Below are 20247 nucleotides of genomic sequence, written 5' to 3'. Positions count from 1 at the left end.
TAAGCCTGCAACTTTAGCCAGTGTTGAGGATGGAAGGAGTTTGGACATAATAACATTTAGCCAACAGGGAGTCTTTGGACAGAGAAATGACCTGCTGATGACAGCGTTCAAGGAGCTGTACTCCAGTGGGAGTGAGCCTGGTGAAGCTAAGTATGGAGAGTGCAGAGGAAGGGACCAGTTCATTCAGTACTTATGCATAGAGGCCCTATTATGTGCCAGGGACTCATGTTCCCAGGATCCAGACAGACAAGGCCTGTGCTTTCAGGATGCTTAAAATGTAGTGAGTCCCAAATGATCCACTCAGGGAACACTGATGGATGCTGAAATTATTCAGCATGAGGTTTTTAGAGAATAGGATGTTCATATAGTCTCAGATTCTTGCTGCACAGATGACATATTAATTACAAGGAAGTGGGCTCTTCTTGGTGGCAAGATTTGATGTTCCCACCTTAACCAAATGACTGGGCCTAGGGTAATTGAATTGAGATTTTCTGATGTGATGCCATCCCAGGTAGATACTCTTAACAGAAGCATATAAACAGAATCTTGTCATGGGGGAACGATTAGACAAATCAGAATATGGGACATAAATAAGGCAGCTGACCTGAGTGTAAAGAAAATTAAATGTCTTTGAAAACAAACAGAAAGAGTTGGGCGGCGGGGGGGGGGGGGGTATAGATTAAAGGAGAACAAAGCAGGGATTGGCAAACGATATAGGCCAAGGGCTAATCCAGCTCACTGCCTGTTTTGGTAAATAAAGTTCTGTTGGAACACAGACACATTCGTTCTCCTGCTTCTATGCAACAGCAGCAGAGTAGAAGAGTTGCTACAGAGACGCTGTGACCCACAAAGCCTAAAATATTTACCACCTGCCCCTTTATAGAAAAACTTTCAAGACCCCTGGAATACAGAAAGCAACATAATAACCAAATGCAGTCCCTGAATCTTGGTTAGTTCCTGTATCAGGGTGAAAAAAATGAAAGCATCAATAAACAATTTCAGGGCAACTGGAAAAATTCAAATGAAGAGTGCATTTTAGATGACGTTCCTGGATTCATGTGAATTATTTTAGGTATGACAGCTGTAGTGTGGCTGTGTTGCATGGTTTCCTTATGTTTTTTAATTTTAATTTTAATTTATTTTTTTAAAATATGTATTTATTTTGAGAGAGAGAGAGAAGAGTGCAATTTGGGGAGGAACAGAGGGAGAGAAGGAGAGAGAATTCCAAGCAGGCCCTGCACTGCCAGCATAGAGTCCAATGCAAGGCTTGAACCCACAAACCGTGAGATCATGCCCTGAGCTGAGGTCAGATGCTTAACCGACTGAGCCACCCAGGTGCCCCTCCTTATTTTTTTTTAAAGTTTATTTATTTTGAGAGAGAGAGGGAGGGAGAGAGAGAATCCCAAGCAGGCTCCGTGCTGTCAGCACAGAGTCTGACATGGGACTTGAAGTCACAAACCGTGAGATCATGACCTGAGCCACGATCAAAGTTGGATGCTTAACTGACTGAGCCACCCAGGTGCTCCTAGAGACAAAACAAATGTACAAAACTGTTAATTGATCAATCTAGATGAAGGGCATATAAGTGTTTATTATACTTTTCTTTCCATATTTCTATAGATATAAAAATGTTCAAAATAAAATTTAATTAAAAAAATTTAAACCCAACGGAGGGGTTAATTTAGGGGTCACTTTTAGTGGCCCAGATGTCATTTTTCTGTAGGCTCTGGCCCTACCTAGCTACTGATGCTGTCTTCTGGGACATTTCTTTATGATGGAGGAAACACTGGAGAGTGAAGGTGGGCTGCCTGTCCCCTAAAGATTGCTGTCACTCTGGAAGGCAGCCCCAGCATGGTCTTTTTTTTGTAACTTGGGGATTTTGCTTATTGTCTCTTTTGCACAGTAATTCCATCAAGCTGGTGAATCTGCTCTCCATATTTATCAGCACATGGCTAACAGCAGCTGGGTTCATCCATTTGGTGAGTATCCTTGAAGATGCTTCAGCTCTGGCTTTTCTGCAACAGGTACCCTCCCCCCCCACCGTGTCATTTTAGTACCTGAAATTTTTCTCCCTGAAGAGAAACTTCAGCCTAGCTGAAGAATGTAAGAGAAGGAGAGGCAACTGCACAATTGTCTGGGTGTCCAACCCTATACCCCAAACTAATTCCGAATGGTGAATGATGTTCGCTCCATTAACCTGCATTTTTCGGCTCACCGGGTTGGGGGATTTTTCATTCTGTCTGCAGTAACTCCAGGCAGCCACAAGATGGCAGTGCTTCCTCAGCCAACACTTGAAAATGTGTTGGTGACAAGGTTGAAAGTTTGACCCACATCTCTTAATGAACAACAAATTCAGATCCCTTAATTTCCCTCCACTTCCCCCTTACAAAAAGCTACCTTCGATTCTTTTGCCTGATTGCTTGTCAAGTTATTTTGTATCTCAAAAATGTTAATTCTTTTAAATTAATGACTCTTTGAAAGGCTTATATTATTAAGTCAAGCTATTCTCACCTCCTGGAGGCCGACTTTTATCCCTGCTTTTAGGGAACACAGCTTTTGTTGGAAGCATGTTTCATACAAACACAAACTGTTAAAACTGGAAGGAGCCTCATCTAATTCTAAAGATTTGAGTAAAAGTGCCTTTCCCTTGCTGAGGAAAGCCTCTATCTGCGTTAAGTGAGGGGAAGGGTGCATTTAGTTACCTAACGTCACTGGGGTTTATGTAATTACCATGCAGAGGAAGGCAGCCTGGCATGGAAGCCAGGGCTCTCACTAGTAGATCTGATGGCTCCCCACCCACCCCTTTGTGTTGATGGAATTCTTGGCTGAAATCACTCTTAGTAGGTAATCACCCCAATCACAAATGTGGTCTTTGGTAGGCCAGTGAGCTCACCTTACTATCTTGTGAAGTCGCTTCTGCTTCACCAGGAAACCTCCACGAAAATGGCACGTTGGGATCAAGAAGTCATGTGTGAAAGAGGCTAAGTTCTGGAACCTTTCTGCAGAGGAAGAGCGGGAGGCCTGGGGGATTGGAGGCCTGGAGGCTCACTGCCCACAGGGGCTGTGCTGGTAGAACACTGGCAGGGGATATTGCAGGGTTGGGATCTGGGGTAGACCTGGAGGCCCAGCCCACCCATCTCCCTCTCTCCCGAATTATCTCTCTTGCCTACCTCACAACTTGTTGGTGGACCAAATTCGATGGGAAGTGTTTTGTAAAGTCTAAAGCAGAGATGGGCAGCCTGCACCCCTGGGGCCAAAGGGCTCCCAATTCATCCATGCCCCTTTAGTGTAAGTATTGCTTCTGGCTGATTCACCTTCTGCAGAGTTGAGTTGTTGCTACAGAGATCACAAACTGTGTTGCGCAGAACTGAAAATGTTTACTATCTTTTCCTTTACGGAAAACGCTTGCTGAACCTTGGTCTGACGAGTTGCACAAAAGCAAATTGTTCTCATGAGCTCGATTTTCGTGCTCTCAGGGAAATTCCTGCCATTTGCAGGGTAGAGCCATCCCTGACATTCTGCAAAGTCAGGAGAGCAGAGTCAGACTCCGAGAGATGCTGGTTGGGGTCCGGGTGTAAGATCTGCATGAGGGAGGCCCACCGGGCAATCGCCTTGGTCAGAATGATGAAAGGACAAGGCCCTTTGTGGGGGAGTTTAGAATTTCTTTGGGAGTGCATGAGCCAGGCCCTCCGAGACTGAGCAGGAACTCACAGAGAAAGGTCAGGGCAGGGCTCTCTGGCTCTTCCCTTGAAGAGGATACTGTAAAACGTAGCCAGGGGCAATGCCTTAAAATTCAGCTGGCTTCAAATCTTTAACAATGAGAAGAAAACCTAGGGATATTTACCTTTGTTTCTTCCCCTCTTTGTCCCAATCAGCTAGGAAGATATGTTTCTGTTACAGCCTCTCCACTTTCTCTGTTACCTGTCTGGGGTGGGGGAGTGGGGCAGTAGGGGGATGGGAAGCTGGATTCTGAGTCATCACTACAGAACTTACCCGGGAAGCAGACACCTTGTGTTGAGGTGGCTGTGTACCCGGAAGCAGCCCGCTGGAGTTTTTGTGTCCCTGGTTTATCATATGTATATAATGTCATCCTTTTTCTTCCCTGTCCCCTTGCTTTAGGTGGAGAATTCAGGGGACCCATGGGAAAATTTCCAAAACAACCAGGCTCTTACGTATTGGGAATGCGTCTATTTACTCATGGTCACAATGTCCACTGTTGGCTATGGGGATGTTTACGCAAAAACCACACTTGGACGCCTCTTCATGGTCTTCTTCATCCTCGGGGGACTGGTAAAAGCTCTTTATTATGATGTTGATTTTTATGGTCATTAATATTTTCCGTTATCCATTTCTTTAAAGCTTTGTATTTTGACTCTGTTTCTTCATTGCAAGCAAGTGATTGCCTTAGTGTTACAATCAGACCGAGTCCATCCAAATGCAATGGTGGCTTTACTGCATATTTCTTTGGTATATGAGACTTGTTCCCCAGAGACCCAGGCACACTGCCCTTGTCAGGGTCAGCCTTTTCACCAGGAGGAAACCTAATTGTCTTAAGAAAGTGATGCTCACTTATTAAGTGAGAGTGTCTGTTCTTTAGTAATATGATTCAGAAGCTGATACCCTCTGCAAGGACAGTTGCTGTCACCTGACCCAGTAGATGCTATAGATACTCGGTAGACAGTTTGCGGTTTCAAGAGCTCCCCCACATCCTTCACGATCCTCTCCTAACTTCCAACAAACACTGTGGCCAGGGTCTGCCCCAGAGAGTAGGGTGCCCGCAGAGGATGGAAAGCCTACTGGTCTCATGCAGGTGGACATCATTAGGTGAGCCGAGGGTGGTTTTGTAAAGAACCAACCAACTCCATTATGCAGCAACACATGGGATATTTTCCCTCCCCCTTTGTAAGTCAGAAGGTTCTGCTCTTTGCTTTTCTGGTCTTTGCAGGTCATAACAGTCAGTTAGGATGTAATTTTTGAAAGGGGGATTTCTGGCAGCATATTGGGGGTTGCTGCATTTTGTCTTTCAAAGTAACTTAGGTGAAGTTTAGATGTTTGCACTGTTATGTGGTAAGTGATTAGAATCCTACTTCACACACAGCTTTCACATGTGTCCACGGCACATACATTTGTACTATGCATATACATCTCTCTGTTCTGTATGCATACGACATATATACATTTTAAAAATGTATATTAAATGTACATGTGCGTGTGTAAGCTAACACAAGCATTTCCTCAGCATCAGGGAGGTCCCTGTAGGTAACGAGACCCACTTATCCAGCCACAAGCACAATGTTTGTTGGGCAAAACATGGCAGTTTTGTGTTTCTCCTTTCTTCTCCACCCCCCCACATGATTTCCTAAATTTACCTTTTGTGCTTTTTAGTGATTTTTTTTTTTACTGGATAAGTTTATATTATTTTAATCTTCTTTTGATGTTTATTGTCTTTCATCACTCATAAAGGCATTGATTCTCCTGTGAATTTTACCTAGAAAGAAAGGTCTTCTCTTGCAGTTGTGTGTGTGTGTGTGTGTGTGTGTGTGTGTGTGTGTGTGTGTGATTTCACCAGCATGCACCCCCTTTACTGACTTTCCTTTAGCAAGAAGCGCTAGATGTCAACTTATTTATTCCTGTCTCTTTTGTATTTTTCTCGACTGCGATTTTTTTATTTTTGTTTTTCTTTTTTAGTTGTCCGGGTTGGTTAATGTTTGTTTTGTCCTGTGTATTTTCAGGAGCTTGCCCTTTTTGTGCCTTTATTTTTACAACCCACCACAGTGGTATATACCTTTGCAGTTCTAACCCCTTTGTGTTTTCGGATCTTAGTGTTCCGACCCCCCCCACCCCCTCTGAAAAGGTCACCCCCTTTCTTTGGCCTGTCTTTTCAGTCTCTCTTCTGTCTCCTGTCTTCTCCTCAGGCCATGTTTGCCAGCTACGTCCCTGAAATCATAGAATTAATAGGAAACCGCAAGAAATACGGGGGCTCCTATAGTGCGGTTAGTGGAAGAAAGTAAGTATGCCAAGAGGTTTTGCTGCCTCTGCTGCGGTAGAATCCTCTCTGCATGCCATTTTTTTTTTTGGCTCTTGTTTCTTTGTTTCATGCATGTAGGCAATGTTTGCCCGCTACGTGCCCGAAATTGCTGCTCTCATCCTGAATCGGAATAAATTCGGCGGGACTTTTAACAAACATGGAGGCAGAAAGTAAGTCAGTTACATCAGAAAAGATGTGGTTGAGTGACTTTCAAGAGCCCCTATGGCGGTGACACCTGAATCCCGCCCCTCCCTCCTCCTACCCAGGTGCTTCTGTGAGGGAAGGGCCACATTCTGTGTGGGATGTGACGTCACCTGTGGACTGACTATCCAGACCTGTGCCCACCCGTTCGTGCCTTTCTTCCCCACCCGTCTTTCTGAGAGACCCACTGTGTTTCTCCTGGAACGGGTTGTAGATTACTGGGCCTGTATCTTCTGTTCTAATCCCTACCAAGTAAACCAAGCTCATTCAACTGGCTTAGTGATTACATTCTGGTGCCCCAGACTAACGTGATGCCATCCTATGGGGTTGTTTTCATGCAGCAATAACATGGGATCATACTCCAGCAGGGAAGTCTTAGGGAGGGCAAGAAAAAGGTCACCTTGCCTGCTGTAAAGGCATCGTGGCAGCCAGGAAACCAATTCTCTTTAGCCAGGAGGCACCGAACGTGTCCTCAAAGGGACTCATTACTCAGCTGAAATTCCTTCTGGGCAAGACATATTACATTTATGGTATGTTAGGGTACCACATGCTATTCCTGATGGTCTTTTGTTTGACTTCCCATACATCAATGCTGTCTTCTTGGGGACTACTTCAGTTTGTGTTCAGATCGTTTTATTGATATCAATACCAGTGTCTGGGTTCGTTATCAACCTGAAATTTGACTCCTAAGTAAATGGCAGGGCCTTACCATCTCTGTCTTCTGCCAGAGCACTGTCTTGGGAGGAGAAGGCCTCTGGAGAGGCGGGGCTGGTGGCAACCATTCTTTACTTTTTTTTTTTTTTTTTTTTTTTTTAACTTTTTCTTGGGCACTCAGCCTTGTTTTTGTTGTTTCTGGGTTTTTGTTTTAACTTCCATAAAGTAAGAGGTATATAGCTTTAAAGTACAGCTCAAGGGATTTGTACCTATGTACACACCCAGTGATTACCATGCAGATGAAGATGAGAATATTTTCATCACTCAGGCCCCTTCCCGGTCATAGAAGCTCCTATCACATAACTAGGTCCCCCTCCCCCAGTACATTTTCAGATGAACTCTTGAATAGCCTATTTTGCTTTTTAAGAGAAAATAAAACTATAGCATTGCCCTTCCCCATCCTCCACCCCCATCTCCTCTGGGCCCAGTAATCATGTTGGATGGAGCAAACCTCATCTCCTGTCGGTGATTCCAGTGCATCCTGAGCTCAGGTGTCCTGTCCTTCCTTCAGAAAATGAAGAGGTGGAAAATAAAAAGACTCATTTTCTTGAACTGCCCACAGGACACCAGTTTCCTTTCAAAGGAACAAAGGACAGTGAGCGAGAGGAGGCCAGTTGGCGTCTCGTCTGTAGAGGCAGCACGTTCCTCCACCTTTCCTCTAATGGAGCCCTCCTCTCCCTATTATCTTAACAACCCTGGATGAGATTAGAACCAAGCTGTTCTGATTTCTGGGCCATTGGTTGGATCCAAAAGGCCAGATAAGTCCAGAGATTCCCATTGGTCATTTATTCCATTGCCAAGAGAAAAACAGCTCCTCTGTCCATTTTGCCTTTAAGGTGTGAACAGGTCGCCATAAAGCAGAAGGCATTCTGAGGGCATGGGCTCTCTTTATTCCTCCCACCCCACTACCTCGGCCAGCATTTCCTTGTCACTGCCCCCGAAGAAGCCAATAAAGTCAATTGCCCCCAAGTCTATGCTGAAAATACTTCTTGACTCTCCCTCCAGGTAAAATTTTTTTTCCCTCTAGTTTCCCTAGTCCAGTGCGGGTGGGCCTGGTGGCGGGTGGCTTTTGTTGGTGGGCATCCCAGATGAGGACTGAGACCAGCAGTCACTCACCCACCCCTGGTCTGATCCCATCATCTTTTTGCCCTGGCACCTCCACTCAAACCCCCGAGTGCTGATGACTTCAGATCACAGACTCCCCGCAGCTTTTGTTCTGTCTCCATCTCTGTCATCTTTTACCACCGGCTTTTAGCCTGGTGTTTTCTCTGTCTCTTTTTTTCGTCTCCCTTTAGGAAAATACACACTTTGCTTTTAATGTTCTCTTTGGGTCTCTGATGTCCCCCGACCCTGAGGACAGAGAGTCGGTCCTGTCATCAACACTGGGACCGTTCACTTTACTTTACGCATTGTTTCCTGGTTCAAAAGCTAATTACTAAGTAGTTTAAAGAAGCCCTTTGGTCACTTAGATCTTTCATCAGAAAATATAAGCTTGGGAAAGGAACGGTAATAAAGGGCCATTAGCACCCTTTGTTTGATGTTGTTTTTCCAGTCAGTAGAACAAGATTGATGAAATGTTATGTTTGGCCAAAATTTGAGTTTTCATTTGGAATTCAGCGTTGAGAGAATGGGCTGTCAGAATCAATAAGTTTTCTTTCGCTTGGGATATGGGCATGTGGTAGTAATTAGCAATATAAGGTCTTTAGTTGAGCAACCAAGCATGGATTCTGGCAGCAAACATAATGAGAAACTACAGTTGTTCTATTTCTAACGTCAAAAAGTTTCCAGATAAAATTAAATGCATTTGCAAAGGGAAAGCAGCTAAACTTTGTTGAAAGATAGAGCTCAGACTCTTAAAATAGCGTGCTTTGCCCTGTGTTTTTGTGTATGCAAAAATACATGTGCTGTATTCATGGATACACGTATGTACACTCTTCTCCCCAGGATTTCATCAAGTGAATGCCCAGAATGTAATTAAAACACATACATAGTTAAGGGATTTGTTTACACATGCATATCTTACTCAGAATTACTCTAACAATGCATTAACTTGTCAGAGAATTTAAGGTAACTTGTGACCCAAAAGCTACGGAGACACACAACTTTGAAATCTAAAGATGATTTAAAGTAAACACACACACACACACACACACACACACACACACACACACACACACACATTAGGCAGAAAAGTTCAGGGTTTTGTTTACGCAACACCCAATTTCAGGATATTGGAGAACATGGAGGTTTTGTTGGCACCTCATTTTCGGTTTTGATCAATGTGTTTGACATAATGTGAACACTTCATATAGCATCCCCGGCACGTCCTCACCGTCAACATGGGATCAAAGGCCTGGCCTGGCTTCCTCCAACATTCACTTCAGTGTTCCTCACTTGACCTCCCACAGGACATCCAGAGCTAGCAGTAGATGTGGGGACATGTCAGCTATTCTCTATCTTATTATGATGCATCAGGGCTCCTAAGAATAGGAATTGGGTGTCAATGACCAGAGGTTCAATGAGTGGCCTCAGCAGGCAGTCTCTGTGGGTTGGAGGTCTTGGGGACAATTGTCCTCTCGGGCTGAGACCCCAGGTCTTATTCAAAAGGGTAGCCTGCCTACAGCCCAGCTGACCCCCGGGGCCGATGCCTCCTCCTTCCCTTCATGTAAGGCCAAAGCTGCTCAGAGGTGGGGGAGCAGCGGGGTGAGGCTCCCATGGCCTTTGGGTCCCAGCTTGCTCTCCTTCCTCCCATGGCCCTTGCTGATCCCCCCTGAGATTTCCTCTCTGCGTGTGACTCAGCCACTCCTGGTTAGTTTATGAGAACTGACAAGATCATGGTCTGAGGTCACATGGCCAAGGGCCATGGAAAATAATCAGCCACAGAGAGGAATCCATCTGTTGTAACCCCCTTGTTAGAGGTGGCCGGGCCAGGGAGCCATCCAGACCTCGTGTTTCCCATGATAGGCTTCTGGGGCCCCCAACTGAGGCAGTCCTAGGCCAGGTGTTTGGGACAAGGAAGAATAGGATAGCTTTGGATTATTCTACTGATTTCTGTAGCCAAATGCTGAGAGGACACACAGAGAGGACAAGGTAAAATAGACGACAAGGAGAAGGCAAAGGGGACCAGGGAGGTGAATGAAGTCTTCTTGAAGGAGAGGTTCTGTGGCTGAATGAGGAGGCTAGGCCTCTCTTCTGGTTGAGGGAACCATTGTCACAGACTAAGCTAGCTCTAATTTCAATTCAGGAAAGTTGTTTGTGAAACTTAAATACTGTGGCTTCTCTTAGAACTCTTCTTTATATAGACAAAGCTTGGGTCACAAGCTTTTGGGGGTACTTGTAGATGAGAAGTGACTCGTTACAGCCCAGAGCCCTAGGACTGCCTTCTCTGACAGTAAGAATACCTACAAACTTGCATATCACTTAATTCTCACAGCAACCACCAAAGGGAAGTATTATCATCTCCATTTGCAGTGGGCGAGGAAACTGAGGAACAGAGAGGTTATGTGACTTGCCTGATGTCACACAGCTAACAAAGGGTGCATCTAGGGTTTGAACCAAGGGGCAGTCTGCTTCACTGGGCCGTGCTGCCTCTGAAGATCATCTCCTGAGACCCCTTTTTGTTCTGAACCTCATGATCCTATGGTTGTTCTTCCACCTCTACCCATAAGTGGGGCCACAACACCGTGCACATGATGGAAAGGAAGAGAAATGCACGAGTATCACTGTGGTCCTGTGTTTTCCTTCTGCTCACCTACTGCCTCTAAGGATCCTCGCCCCACCCCAAGGACAAAAAGGTGGGGAGGGGACTGAACCGTCTCTTCCTTGATTTTTCTCATTTGGTTAGACTAGGAATGTATTTACCTCTTGTACACTTGTAACAATGAGGGGCTCTCAAGGATAGACAGACGGATCATTGACCAAAATTGTGCCTTATTTGTGGGTCTCAACACTTTCAACCTCTTCCTGGGGAGCTCACTTCCTAGGTTACCAGCCATGGCAGATTGTAGTGATCTGCCAGATGCAGACACCCTCCTAGGCAGAGTCTACCTGCATGGCATCTTAAGAAGAGCATTCCCTGCCCTGGCAGACATATCCACCTGGCTTCCTTCGGTTTAGAGAACTTCTTTGGTGGTGGGTTCTTAACTGCCAGTGAAAATTAGAGTAGCAGGACCTCCCTCCCTCCCGCCTGCCCCAAAAGTCCTCTGCAAGATCCACTCTCTAGGTTTATTGCAGAGCTGTAGGTGGAAGTGTTACCCTCAGGAGGCTGGGTCTTCCTGGGGGGAGTAAGGCAGTCTGCCTTCAACATGGCCTCAGGATTGTAAAAGGGAGCCCTAAAGCCACAGAGGTTGGCAGAATGTATCATGCTTTTCCATTTAAAAATGAAAACAGAGTACTTTATTATGTTCTTTAATGTGGTGGTTATATTTTAAAGAGTTTTCAATAATTTAGATAAGAATTTCAAGAGCTAAGAAATACTAGAACACAGTTAGTTTCCTGCCTCACTCTCCGTTCCTGTTATCATTTCCACTTGCTCATTTTCAGTCCACGGATGTTCACTGAGCGCCTCTGTGCCCGGCACAATGAGGGTTGTGTTGGATGCCAAGGATTCGGTGGTGAGCAAGCAACCCGTGGGACTTGTCCTCAAGGACATTACAGTCGCCAGGAGGTTACAGGCAATGAGCAAGGCTATGACTGAAGAAAATACCAAGTACAAATGTTCATACATGTGGCAAAAATGAACACGAAAAAGACTAAGATCCTATTATACAGCAGAACAGGGGTGACTTACTGTAAAGAGGTCCTGGGAGGTGACCTTTCAGAGGAGGGGATGTCACAGCCTGTTCCGTGGCTGTGCACCCCAGCTTTTGTTACTCCTAGGCTGAGAGGAGTCAACACCCTAGTTTTAAAATTCATGTCACACGGACTCCGCTTACAACCATTGGTCTTTGGTCCTACTACCGTGGTCCTGCAACCATGGGAGTAAGTCTTAAAATCTTATTTTCCTTTCAGGCTCTATTTCGCCTGTATAGTATACTCTCCACAGACTTACCAGGAGAGGGTACCCTGCGTATCTTCCCTGGTTCCTTATTAGCGGGTCTTATTAAAATTCTGTGTCTCCTCATATCAGAAATGGTCTCCTCATCCATCTCTCTCTGTGGCCTTTGTTCCTTTATGAGACCACTTTCTATTCCCTCCTGCCTGGCTGTCTTGAAATTCCGCTCCATTTTCTCCACCACACTCAACCTTTGCCTGCTGTGGTTCTAGACCAATTTTTGCTTTTTCAAAGAATTAGAATCTTAAACGATCTGCTGTGCCCAAACAGGCATTACCGATGACCCTTGATCAACATGGGCTTGAACCGCACAGGTCCACTTACACGTGGATTGTTTGAGATAAATACAGTACAGAACTGTGAGTGTGTTTTCTCTGCCTTAGGATTTTCTTAACATTTCCTTTTCTCCAGCTTGCTTTATGGTAAGAATACAGTCTGTGCCATATGTAACACATAAAATAGGTGTCAATCGACTGTTTATGTTATTGGTAAGGCTTCCAGTCAATGATGGGCTATTAGTAGTCAAGTTTTGGGGGAGTCAAAAGTTACATGTGGAGTTTTGACTTCACAGGGGTCGGTGCCTTGACCCCCATGTTGTTCAAAGGTCAAGCATATTTCTTTATAAAGACTCACTCAGTCTACCCCATAGCCATCCCCCCAACCCCAGCCTAGGGGAACTAGCATGAGTCATGCCTTCACCGTCCATTCCACGTGTGATTATTGAGTGCTTGCTACACACAGGCACTGGGTATAAATGTACTTCTTCAAACCCATGAAGATTTCCAAATATGCCACATCTCTCTTGAGCTATGCATTATATTATTTGGCCACTAAAGTGGCTGGGGAGTTCAAAATCAGAGCTTATTTAAGCCTCTCCTCTTGGTTCCCAGAGGTGACCGTCTTCCTATAATAACATTTCCATGTGTACTTTTTCTGATAAGGGCTGACTCCAGCACTTGGGAATAGGATGTGGGGTTAATTCGTGTGGTATTGTCTTGGGCCAAGTACCATGGGCCTCCTTTCCTTTCCCGTCTACGTACAGCTTGGGCAACACTCACTCTCGCTTCTGCAAAGCCTGACGTGGCGGGTGGGGGGTTACTCCTGGAGAGAGTGTTTCCTATAAGGTGCCATTTATGATTTCTAGATCACAGACATCACTCTGGTTGAAATGTGACTGAGGCTTTGCATTTCACACAAACGTCTGTCCTTTGACAGGGAAGCCATTCAGTCCTCTCCTTGCATGGCCCATGTGATTCCCAGCCTGAACTCCCAGCAATGTTTTCAGATTCCTAGATTTTAAAAGCCATAAATTAGCAAATCATCAACATATCACCAGGAAGGATCATCTGGTAGCCATTCTAGTCAGAAGGAAACACAGGCCCCAATAACTGATCTTCACAAAGATAGGAAGAACTGTAGACAGACAGATACAGTAAATAGGAAGACAAACAGATAATTCAAGTTGACAGACCATCTTGGACTGATTAGACATTCTGCTTTGATTAACATTAAACTTTTGGGGGAGGAAAAAAGAATTGAGATTGCCCTAATACTTTGGAAAAATGACCCCTTTACTACTTCTGAAATTCAGAACCGAGGGGCAGATACCGAAAGCAAGTGTCATTAGATGCTGTACTGTATAATGTAACATGCTAGGTATTCCTTTCTGATGAGAGGGGTCTTGGTGGGTGTGGATGTGGGCGCTTCTTTCTTTGCATCTGCTTTGGATTCTTGTAAGCCACATCTTCAGCCCCTTTCAAACTTGAAGCTCTATTTAAAGAGACTTGGATGCATATTAAATCAATTTCCTGATAATACCTAATGGAGTGAAGGCTTGCCCCACCCTCCCCCCTCCACTTTCTTGCTGTCTCTCTTCCTTTCCACACACTTTTCAAAATGTTCCAGCTATTGTTCTGAAAACAAGAATAGAAATGTAGGTGGGAGATGAACTGTGTACCTAAAAAAAAAAAAAAAAAAGTCATATTCAAACCTAGACTTTTGCTCTCAGATAGTCTTTTCTCCATAAAAAAAAAAAAAGAAAGAAAGAATTTTGAATATGACTTTTCTAATTATAATCCCTAGAGAATCTTTCTGCTCAGCCTCATGTTTGATTGGGTGAATCCTCCCTGGGTAGTTTCCAAATCTAAACAACAAACACCACCATCCGAGAGTAAGTTTCACCGTGTTTTCTGTCTTCCTGCTATGTCATTTCTTGTGTTGGAAGCCTTTCCAGAGCCACACAAAGTGGTTCCTAGTAGACTTGGGTGTGGCCCACTGCTGCTGCCATCATACACTGAAAATAAACCAGGAAACTCTCTAGCTGTCCAAGCCCAGTGTCTCCTTCTAGTAAACTTACAGGCTGTTGTAATGTGAAACTCATGAAAACCTGATTCTGTGTCTCTCAGGGTTTGGGCTCCCACATCTAGTACAAGTGTTGCATGACAATGATCTGTTCCCACCCCGGAACCATGGGGACTGCTCCAGATATGGTACCAGTTGTCAGTAAAAGCAATCTCTTCCCCCCTTCCTATCCCTTCTTAACTAGGGGACATAGAGGTTCGGAGGTAGATTCATGCCCGTCTCTGGCGAGGCTTTGCAACCTTAGCCACTGAACTCAAAGGCAAATGCTGGCTAGGATATAGAACAGATTTAGGAAAGTTGCCATCCCAGCATGTTTGCTCAGCTAACAAGTATGTGACCCCCTGCCATGTTCCAGTCACTGCGCTAAGTGCTGTGGCTAAAGAATGAGCAAGAAAATGTGGTTCTTGCTCTCCTGGAGCTTACCTGAGACTTTGACCAATCAGAACCATCCAAGGAACAAGTGGTAGCTAAATAGAGGCTTGATTATGTAGGGAATCATCCCAGTGAAATGCTCTTTGGCAGGAATTTTGTTCAATAAAATCATAAAGACTGCAAACATTTCAGAGGGAATGCTTCCAAAAGCATTGGATAATTCATATTGTTAAAATGTACCCTTTGGAGCAGTTTTGGGCAAAGGTAATAGCGGGGTGACTTGTGCACCTAAAAACCTATGGTTTTAATGATGGGCCCAGTAAAAGAGGGATATGGAGAGACTTGGGAAGGTGGGGGAGCTGCTGACGCTACCCTGAGTGCCCCTGTGGTGTATTATGTCTCAGCCAACCCTGACACCTGTGAATTCCTCCCAGTTCTTACCTGTGTAACAGATGCTGGAGGCCAGTTGAGGCCTTTGCAAGTGTGCTGGATCTACTCAGAGGGGATTGGATAGCTAGCAGCATATGCTAGCAGGGACAACACCCTTGGGTGTGGCTGGGGAACAAGGCCAGGATGTGTCAACTTGATTGTCATTATGGGAAGGTAGTCCCAACAACATATGCTCTAGGGCCATGATGCATGATTTACCCGGAGTGTTAGCAGGGAGGTGGGGCTCGCTTTGCACATCAAAGCTAACAGACCTCCCCTTTACCAGGGCAAAAGTAAGAGCCATTTCTGTGCTTGGACTCATTATCCCCCCATTCCGCCTTCATCCCTGAAGGGTATGGTTGACCTTGGCCTTAGTCTTCTCTTCTCTTGGTGCCTCTTATTCAGAAGCAGCATTACCAAGTAGAGACAGGCAAATCTACTTTGATCTGCATAGAGGAAAGTGCTATTCAGTGCCCTGATTTCTCTTAAGATTGGAAGAACCAGGTCAAAGGAAGATTGACTTGCTTGAAAATGGCCAAAGGCTACCAAGTCTGCAGTAAAGGGATGAATAAAATGTGGAAGGGCAAGGGTATTGGGGAGAGACACAGTGTAATTTGTGAGAGAGTCGGGCAGTTATGGAATTGCTTACTTAAGATCGGTGTATAATTCCTCTTGGGGGAAGGAAGGAAAGAAGGATGGGGAGAGAAAGAAACCCAAACAATACCAGCATACTGGGTTGTTGTGAAAATTAAGTGAGAAATTAAGGTTAAGGTAAACAACTCTTCCAGTTAGGGGCTCTTTGATTATAGGCAACAGAAACTGGTTCTTGCTAACTTAAGCAGGAGAGGAATTTTTTTAGAAGGTTAGAGTACCTTATAGAATTCAGAGAAAAATTGAAGAGCAAGATCCCAGAAAGGACAGAGTTGAGCCAGGCAAGCAGCTCTGGGACCCAGCAAGCAGAAACTCAGAGATAGTCATTATAGGGCTTTGCATGAGGATGGATCCCACTGTGAACTTAGTGTCACTCCATTCAAGGCTGAGAAAGAAGTATTGATTGGCCTAGTTCGGGCAGGGAAACTTGATTAAAGGTCCCAACACTATATCTCATTGGGGATGACTGGTTCCCCAAATTAAAAATGAGGTGCCATTGACAGAAGAGAGGGTGTGGGCTGCACATATCAGTACAGCCAATGCCTCCTGAGGTTCTCAGAATTTATTTTCAAGACGTGGACTGAGGCTTCCTTTAGACAACAGGCTACAAAAGATATTTGATCATTCCTTGGGCATGGCCTAATTATGGAGATGTAATTGTGATCTAGGATGGTGGAGGTGTAGATATAGACCCCTCTGGCGTTGTTTAGGTCCTGACCATCTGCATATGATCAGATGCACCTACTTTGTGCAGAAAGTTCTGTTCTGGTCAGGACATCTCAGTATTCACTGCTGGCATTCCCAATAGTCTGTCCTGTGACCTTGCGGCTCTGTTTTATAGAGGTGCCTTTGCTGCACTGTTGGGATCTATTTGCTCAGCCTTCTGCCCCTTTTTAGGGAAACTGCAAAACAGCCTGTGTCTTCCAGAATAGCTCTATTGACAGCTGGATAAGATGATTACTTTATTCTCTTCCTCACTAGGAGGGAGAAGGCATTTCCTTTCTTTGTAATTAGCAAAGTACTAGCTGTGGCCCTGGGTAGGAAGTCTTATCTCCAAACCTCCTTGGGCTTTTTGTTTGCTTGTTTTGTTTTTCATTTGTTCTAACCAGAAATGGCTAAAGCCAGCGTTTGGGATTATGGCCTCAAAACACACTCACAGTTGTTTTGATTTCATTTTTGCCCTCCTTACATGTACTGTTCTCTCACAAACTCGAAACAGATCTGGGGTAGCAGAATCAGCCAATGATCTGACAATCTTGCCGTTAACTAATGGTTATGTTTCTTCTACACTTACAATGGCATCAGGTGTCCAAGACAAGCACACCTTACCAACCAGTCCATTGGTCAGTAGATAGTTCTGGAAAGTCTAGCAAGCTTTGGAGGTCCTGAGCCAGGTCCCTAGGTGGAATGGAAGTGATGGGTTTTGGAGTGATGGGGGTTCAGAGCTGATGGCCAGGAAAGAATTCTTGAGACATCTTTGGTGCAAAAAAATTGATTTTATTAAAGCATGGGGACAGGACCTGTGTGCAGAAAGAGTTACACTGGGCTTGTGAGGAGTGACTGGTTATATATACTATGGAGTTGGGGGAGGTGAAGTCAAGAGGAAGTTTCTTAAAGGGATTTCCATATGCTAAAACTCACAGATTACTGAGGGCCTAGTTTTGTCAAACTAAGGTAAGTTTTTTTTTTTTGTTTTCCCTCTAGCAAAACATCATTAAGATAGTAGGAGTTCCTGGAGATTAGGCTATTGATAAGATTGCTCCTTTCTGGTAATTTTACTAAGATATTTGTAAACTGATAGAGACTCTGTCAATGTAACCATTTGTTTTCTGTCCTTTCCTTTGTTCTTGGGCACGCAGAAGTGCCTAAGGAATATCACACATATCCCACCTGGGTGGGGGGGCCATGCAGGGTGTCGGGTGGCTTGCCTTATGCTCCCTCATCAGAAGGATGGGACCTGCACAGTCTGGAGCTAGCTTTTGTTGGCCATAGGTGAACTGCCCTGCATGGACGTCAGTTCCTTTGGGACTGGCTGTCAGTACAGGAGGAAGTGGGAAGGCAGGAGTTGGATTAGTCTCCTTCCTTTTAGGCAGTGGGGTCCTGCACTTCACAGGAAAACCTGGTTAACAGTCATCCTGAAGGACATGATCCAAAGTAGGGGAAGCTGTGGGACAAAGCAGTCACAGAAAGCACCACCAGGTGATACAGAAGGTCAAGCCCAGAATCTGCCCAGACCTTAGCTTGTGTGAGAGTCTTGGAGAGATAGTTCTGTGGACACCGAATGGTTCAAATTCAACCTTGGAGGGATAACTTTAAATTTTAGTACTGACCACTGTGTGCTTTGGGTTGTGGGTCTCTTGTTGCCCCCAGCCTGCTTTCTATGTGATAAAATGCTGCTGAATTTCCCTGACAAGTCCTTCTTAAAATTCATTCCCACCAAGCCAGTGGCTACCATTGGGGTGTGGGCGGGGGGCAGGGGGAGGTTGGGGGAGGTTGGATGGAAAGAGCATGATTAGAAGTCTCAGCAGAAAGACAGAAGAGATTCTAGCATATGTATTTGATATAAATATTATAGTTTTACAGAGACATCTAGATCAATATATGCCACATTTCATCTACCTCTCTGACAAAGTGAGCACAATGTATTCAGGGAAAGCTGTATAGGATTTTCAATTTACTCTGTGTGATTTATTGTGACAGGATAGCTATGGGTTTTTTAAGTTCTTTATACTTGTTCCAGTAAAAATGGATATAGTATCTTTAAAAATAAACAGCCCAGAGCTGTGCATTTTACATTGTCTTCCTAGAATGAGGCTGTGCTAAAGAGCGATGTGAGACCTCCCTGCCCCCAGGGGGGACCTGATGCAGGCAGATTTGCCTCAGTCCTTGCTCTTTAGCTGTTTTGGGGGGGGGGGGGGGCGGTGTGGAGGGTGAACAGGGAACTGAATTAGGAAGTACTGCCGACGTCTAGACAAGATGTGATGGTGGCCTGGACTAGAAGGGCAGAGAGCTAGAACTCTGTGGGGGGATCCATCGGTGTCGGTGGGAACAGCCCAGTCAGTCTGGGCTCCTTCATTTTGTAGTGACTGGCCCCAGTCTCCTGACTCCCAGCCCAGCGGCATCAGCCCTCCCTCTATCTAGAAGGCACCAAACCAACGGGGTAGGGCTGCTCATGCTCTGCCATTCACCTTGTACTGAATCTCTGGGCCTCAGTTTCCACATCCAAATAGCAGGTACTAGACTAAACATTCACCAGGGGCTATTCTCATACTAAGATAAACATGAGACTGTGGAGTGGAGCCCATTACTTTTCAGGCTCTAAGAAACACTACCTGAATCTTAAAAATGTGTAGATTTTAGTTTTCATTAGCTAACCTCAGCCTCAGTGAGTCTCTGGAGGCCTCATTCACTGGAGCCTTGAAGAGTTTGGGGGCTCCCTCGGCATCCTCCTCTTATGCCTCCTGCCCTTGGTCACCTCCCCTAAGTTGTCCGTTCTGAAAAGCCGCAGTGGAACTAAGCTCAGAAACAGGTTCCAACTCAACTGGGGCATCCTGGCTTCCCTTGGACATCTCCAAGAAGGATAGGAGAGTGATTGAGGAGAATGTGTGGGATTGCATTCTGGAGGCAGAGAGGCTTAATGATGAGAGAGGCATACTCATGGTCGTTTAGTGAAGATATACCCATTTAACAAGCAATTGGCAATTTTCTGGTGAGCCCTGATAGAGTTTGTAATAGTCAAGCATTATTCTTAAGGTTGTCACACTCATCCACTTCATCCACTGATGCTACACTTGGTCATGACACATCAGTCCAGCCTGTGTTTATGGAGCCCTGCCCCCAAACCAGGCCTGTTTGCTTATACTGGATGAGTAACTCTTTTCCACTGAATGCCATCTGCTACTATTTTGGCATTTAAGATGCTTCTTCATGCATCTGAGAGGAATCTTTTGATCCAGCCATTAACATTAGTTTATCCCAAGAAAGATTTGTTTACAGAACTTGACAAAGTTTTAAAAACCCAAAAGTCCTATCCGATCAGAAATCGTTATTGATTTAAGCTTGTTGGCCATCTTCACAAACCATGCGGCCAGGCCCTGTAAATATCAGTCATTAAGACTGGTAAGATTGACATTAAGATAGACTAATCAGTAGTCTGAAGAAGTTCAAATCACACTGGGAACAGCATTAGTTACCTTCATGGTAACTACACTTTTAGGAAAGTGTAACTTTCCTAAATATTCTCCACTGTACATGGATCATTTCGGTTTTCCGTATCTTCAGGATCCTTGGACTGGAGAGGCGGTCCTGGGCCGGACATAGCATACAATGTTTAAAATGGATATTTGCATCACTTTGCCATCCCTTGACTGACCAAATTGTGTGGCTTAAGTTTAAAAACTTGATTTAGAGTTTCTGCCTTCACTCACAGTATCTAGTG

The 20247-nt window shown here is 44.9% G+C and overlaps 1 protein-coding gene across 36 annotated transcripts in view; it reads left to right on the top strand.

The window, feature by feature from the left end:
* KCNMA1 (potassium calcium-activated channel subfamily M alpha 1) overlaps window positions 1-20247 on the top strand; it is a 722982-nt gene that overhangs the window by 491056 nt on the left and 211679 nt on the right. For 34 of the 36 annotated variants that reach the window (XM_053909605.1, XM_053909598.1, XM_053909595.1 and 31 more), the window contains 3 exons: window positions 1904-1979; window positions 4120-4290; window positions 5916-6007. In XM_053909605.1, the coding sequence (XP_053765580.1) occupies window positions 1904-1979; window positions 4120-4290; window positions 5916-6007 (339 nt within the window). Of the gene's footprint in view, window positions 1-1903; window positions 1980-4119; window positions 4291-5915; window positions 6008-6106; window positions 6199-20247 lie in introns of all 36 variants that reach the window. The other 2 variants (XM_053909597.1, XM_019444690.2) reach the window with 1 other exon arrangement.

Source organism: Panthera pardus, unplaced genomic scaffold (assembly GCF_024362965.1).
Source record: "Panthera pardus isolate Hobbes unplaced genomic scaffold, ASM2436296v1 HiC_scaffold_22, whole genome shotgun sequence".
NCBI lineage: Eukaryota > Metazoa > Chordata > Mammalia > Carnivora > Felidae > Panthera > Panthera pardus.
The sequence above is the reverse complement of the archived record's forward strand: the minus strand, read 5'-3'. Positions and strand labels throughout refer to the sequence as shown.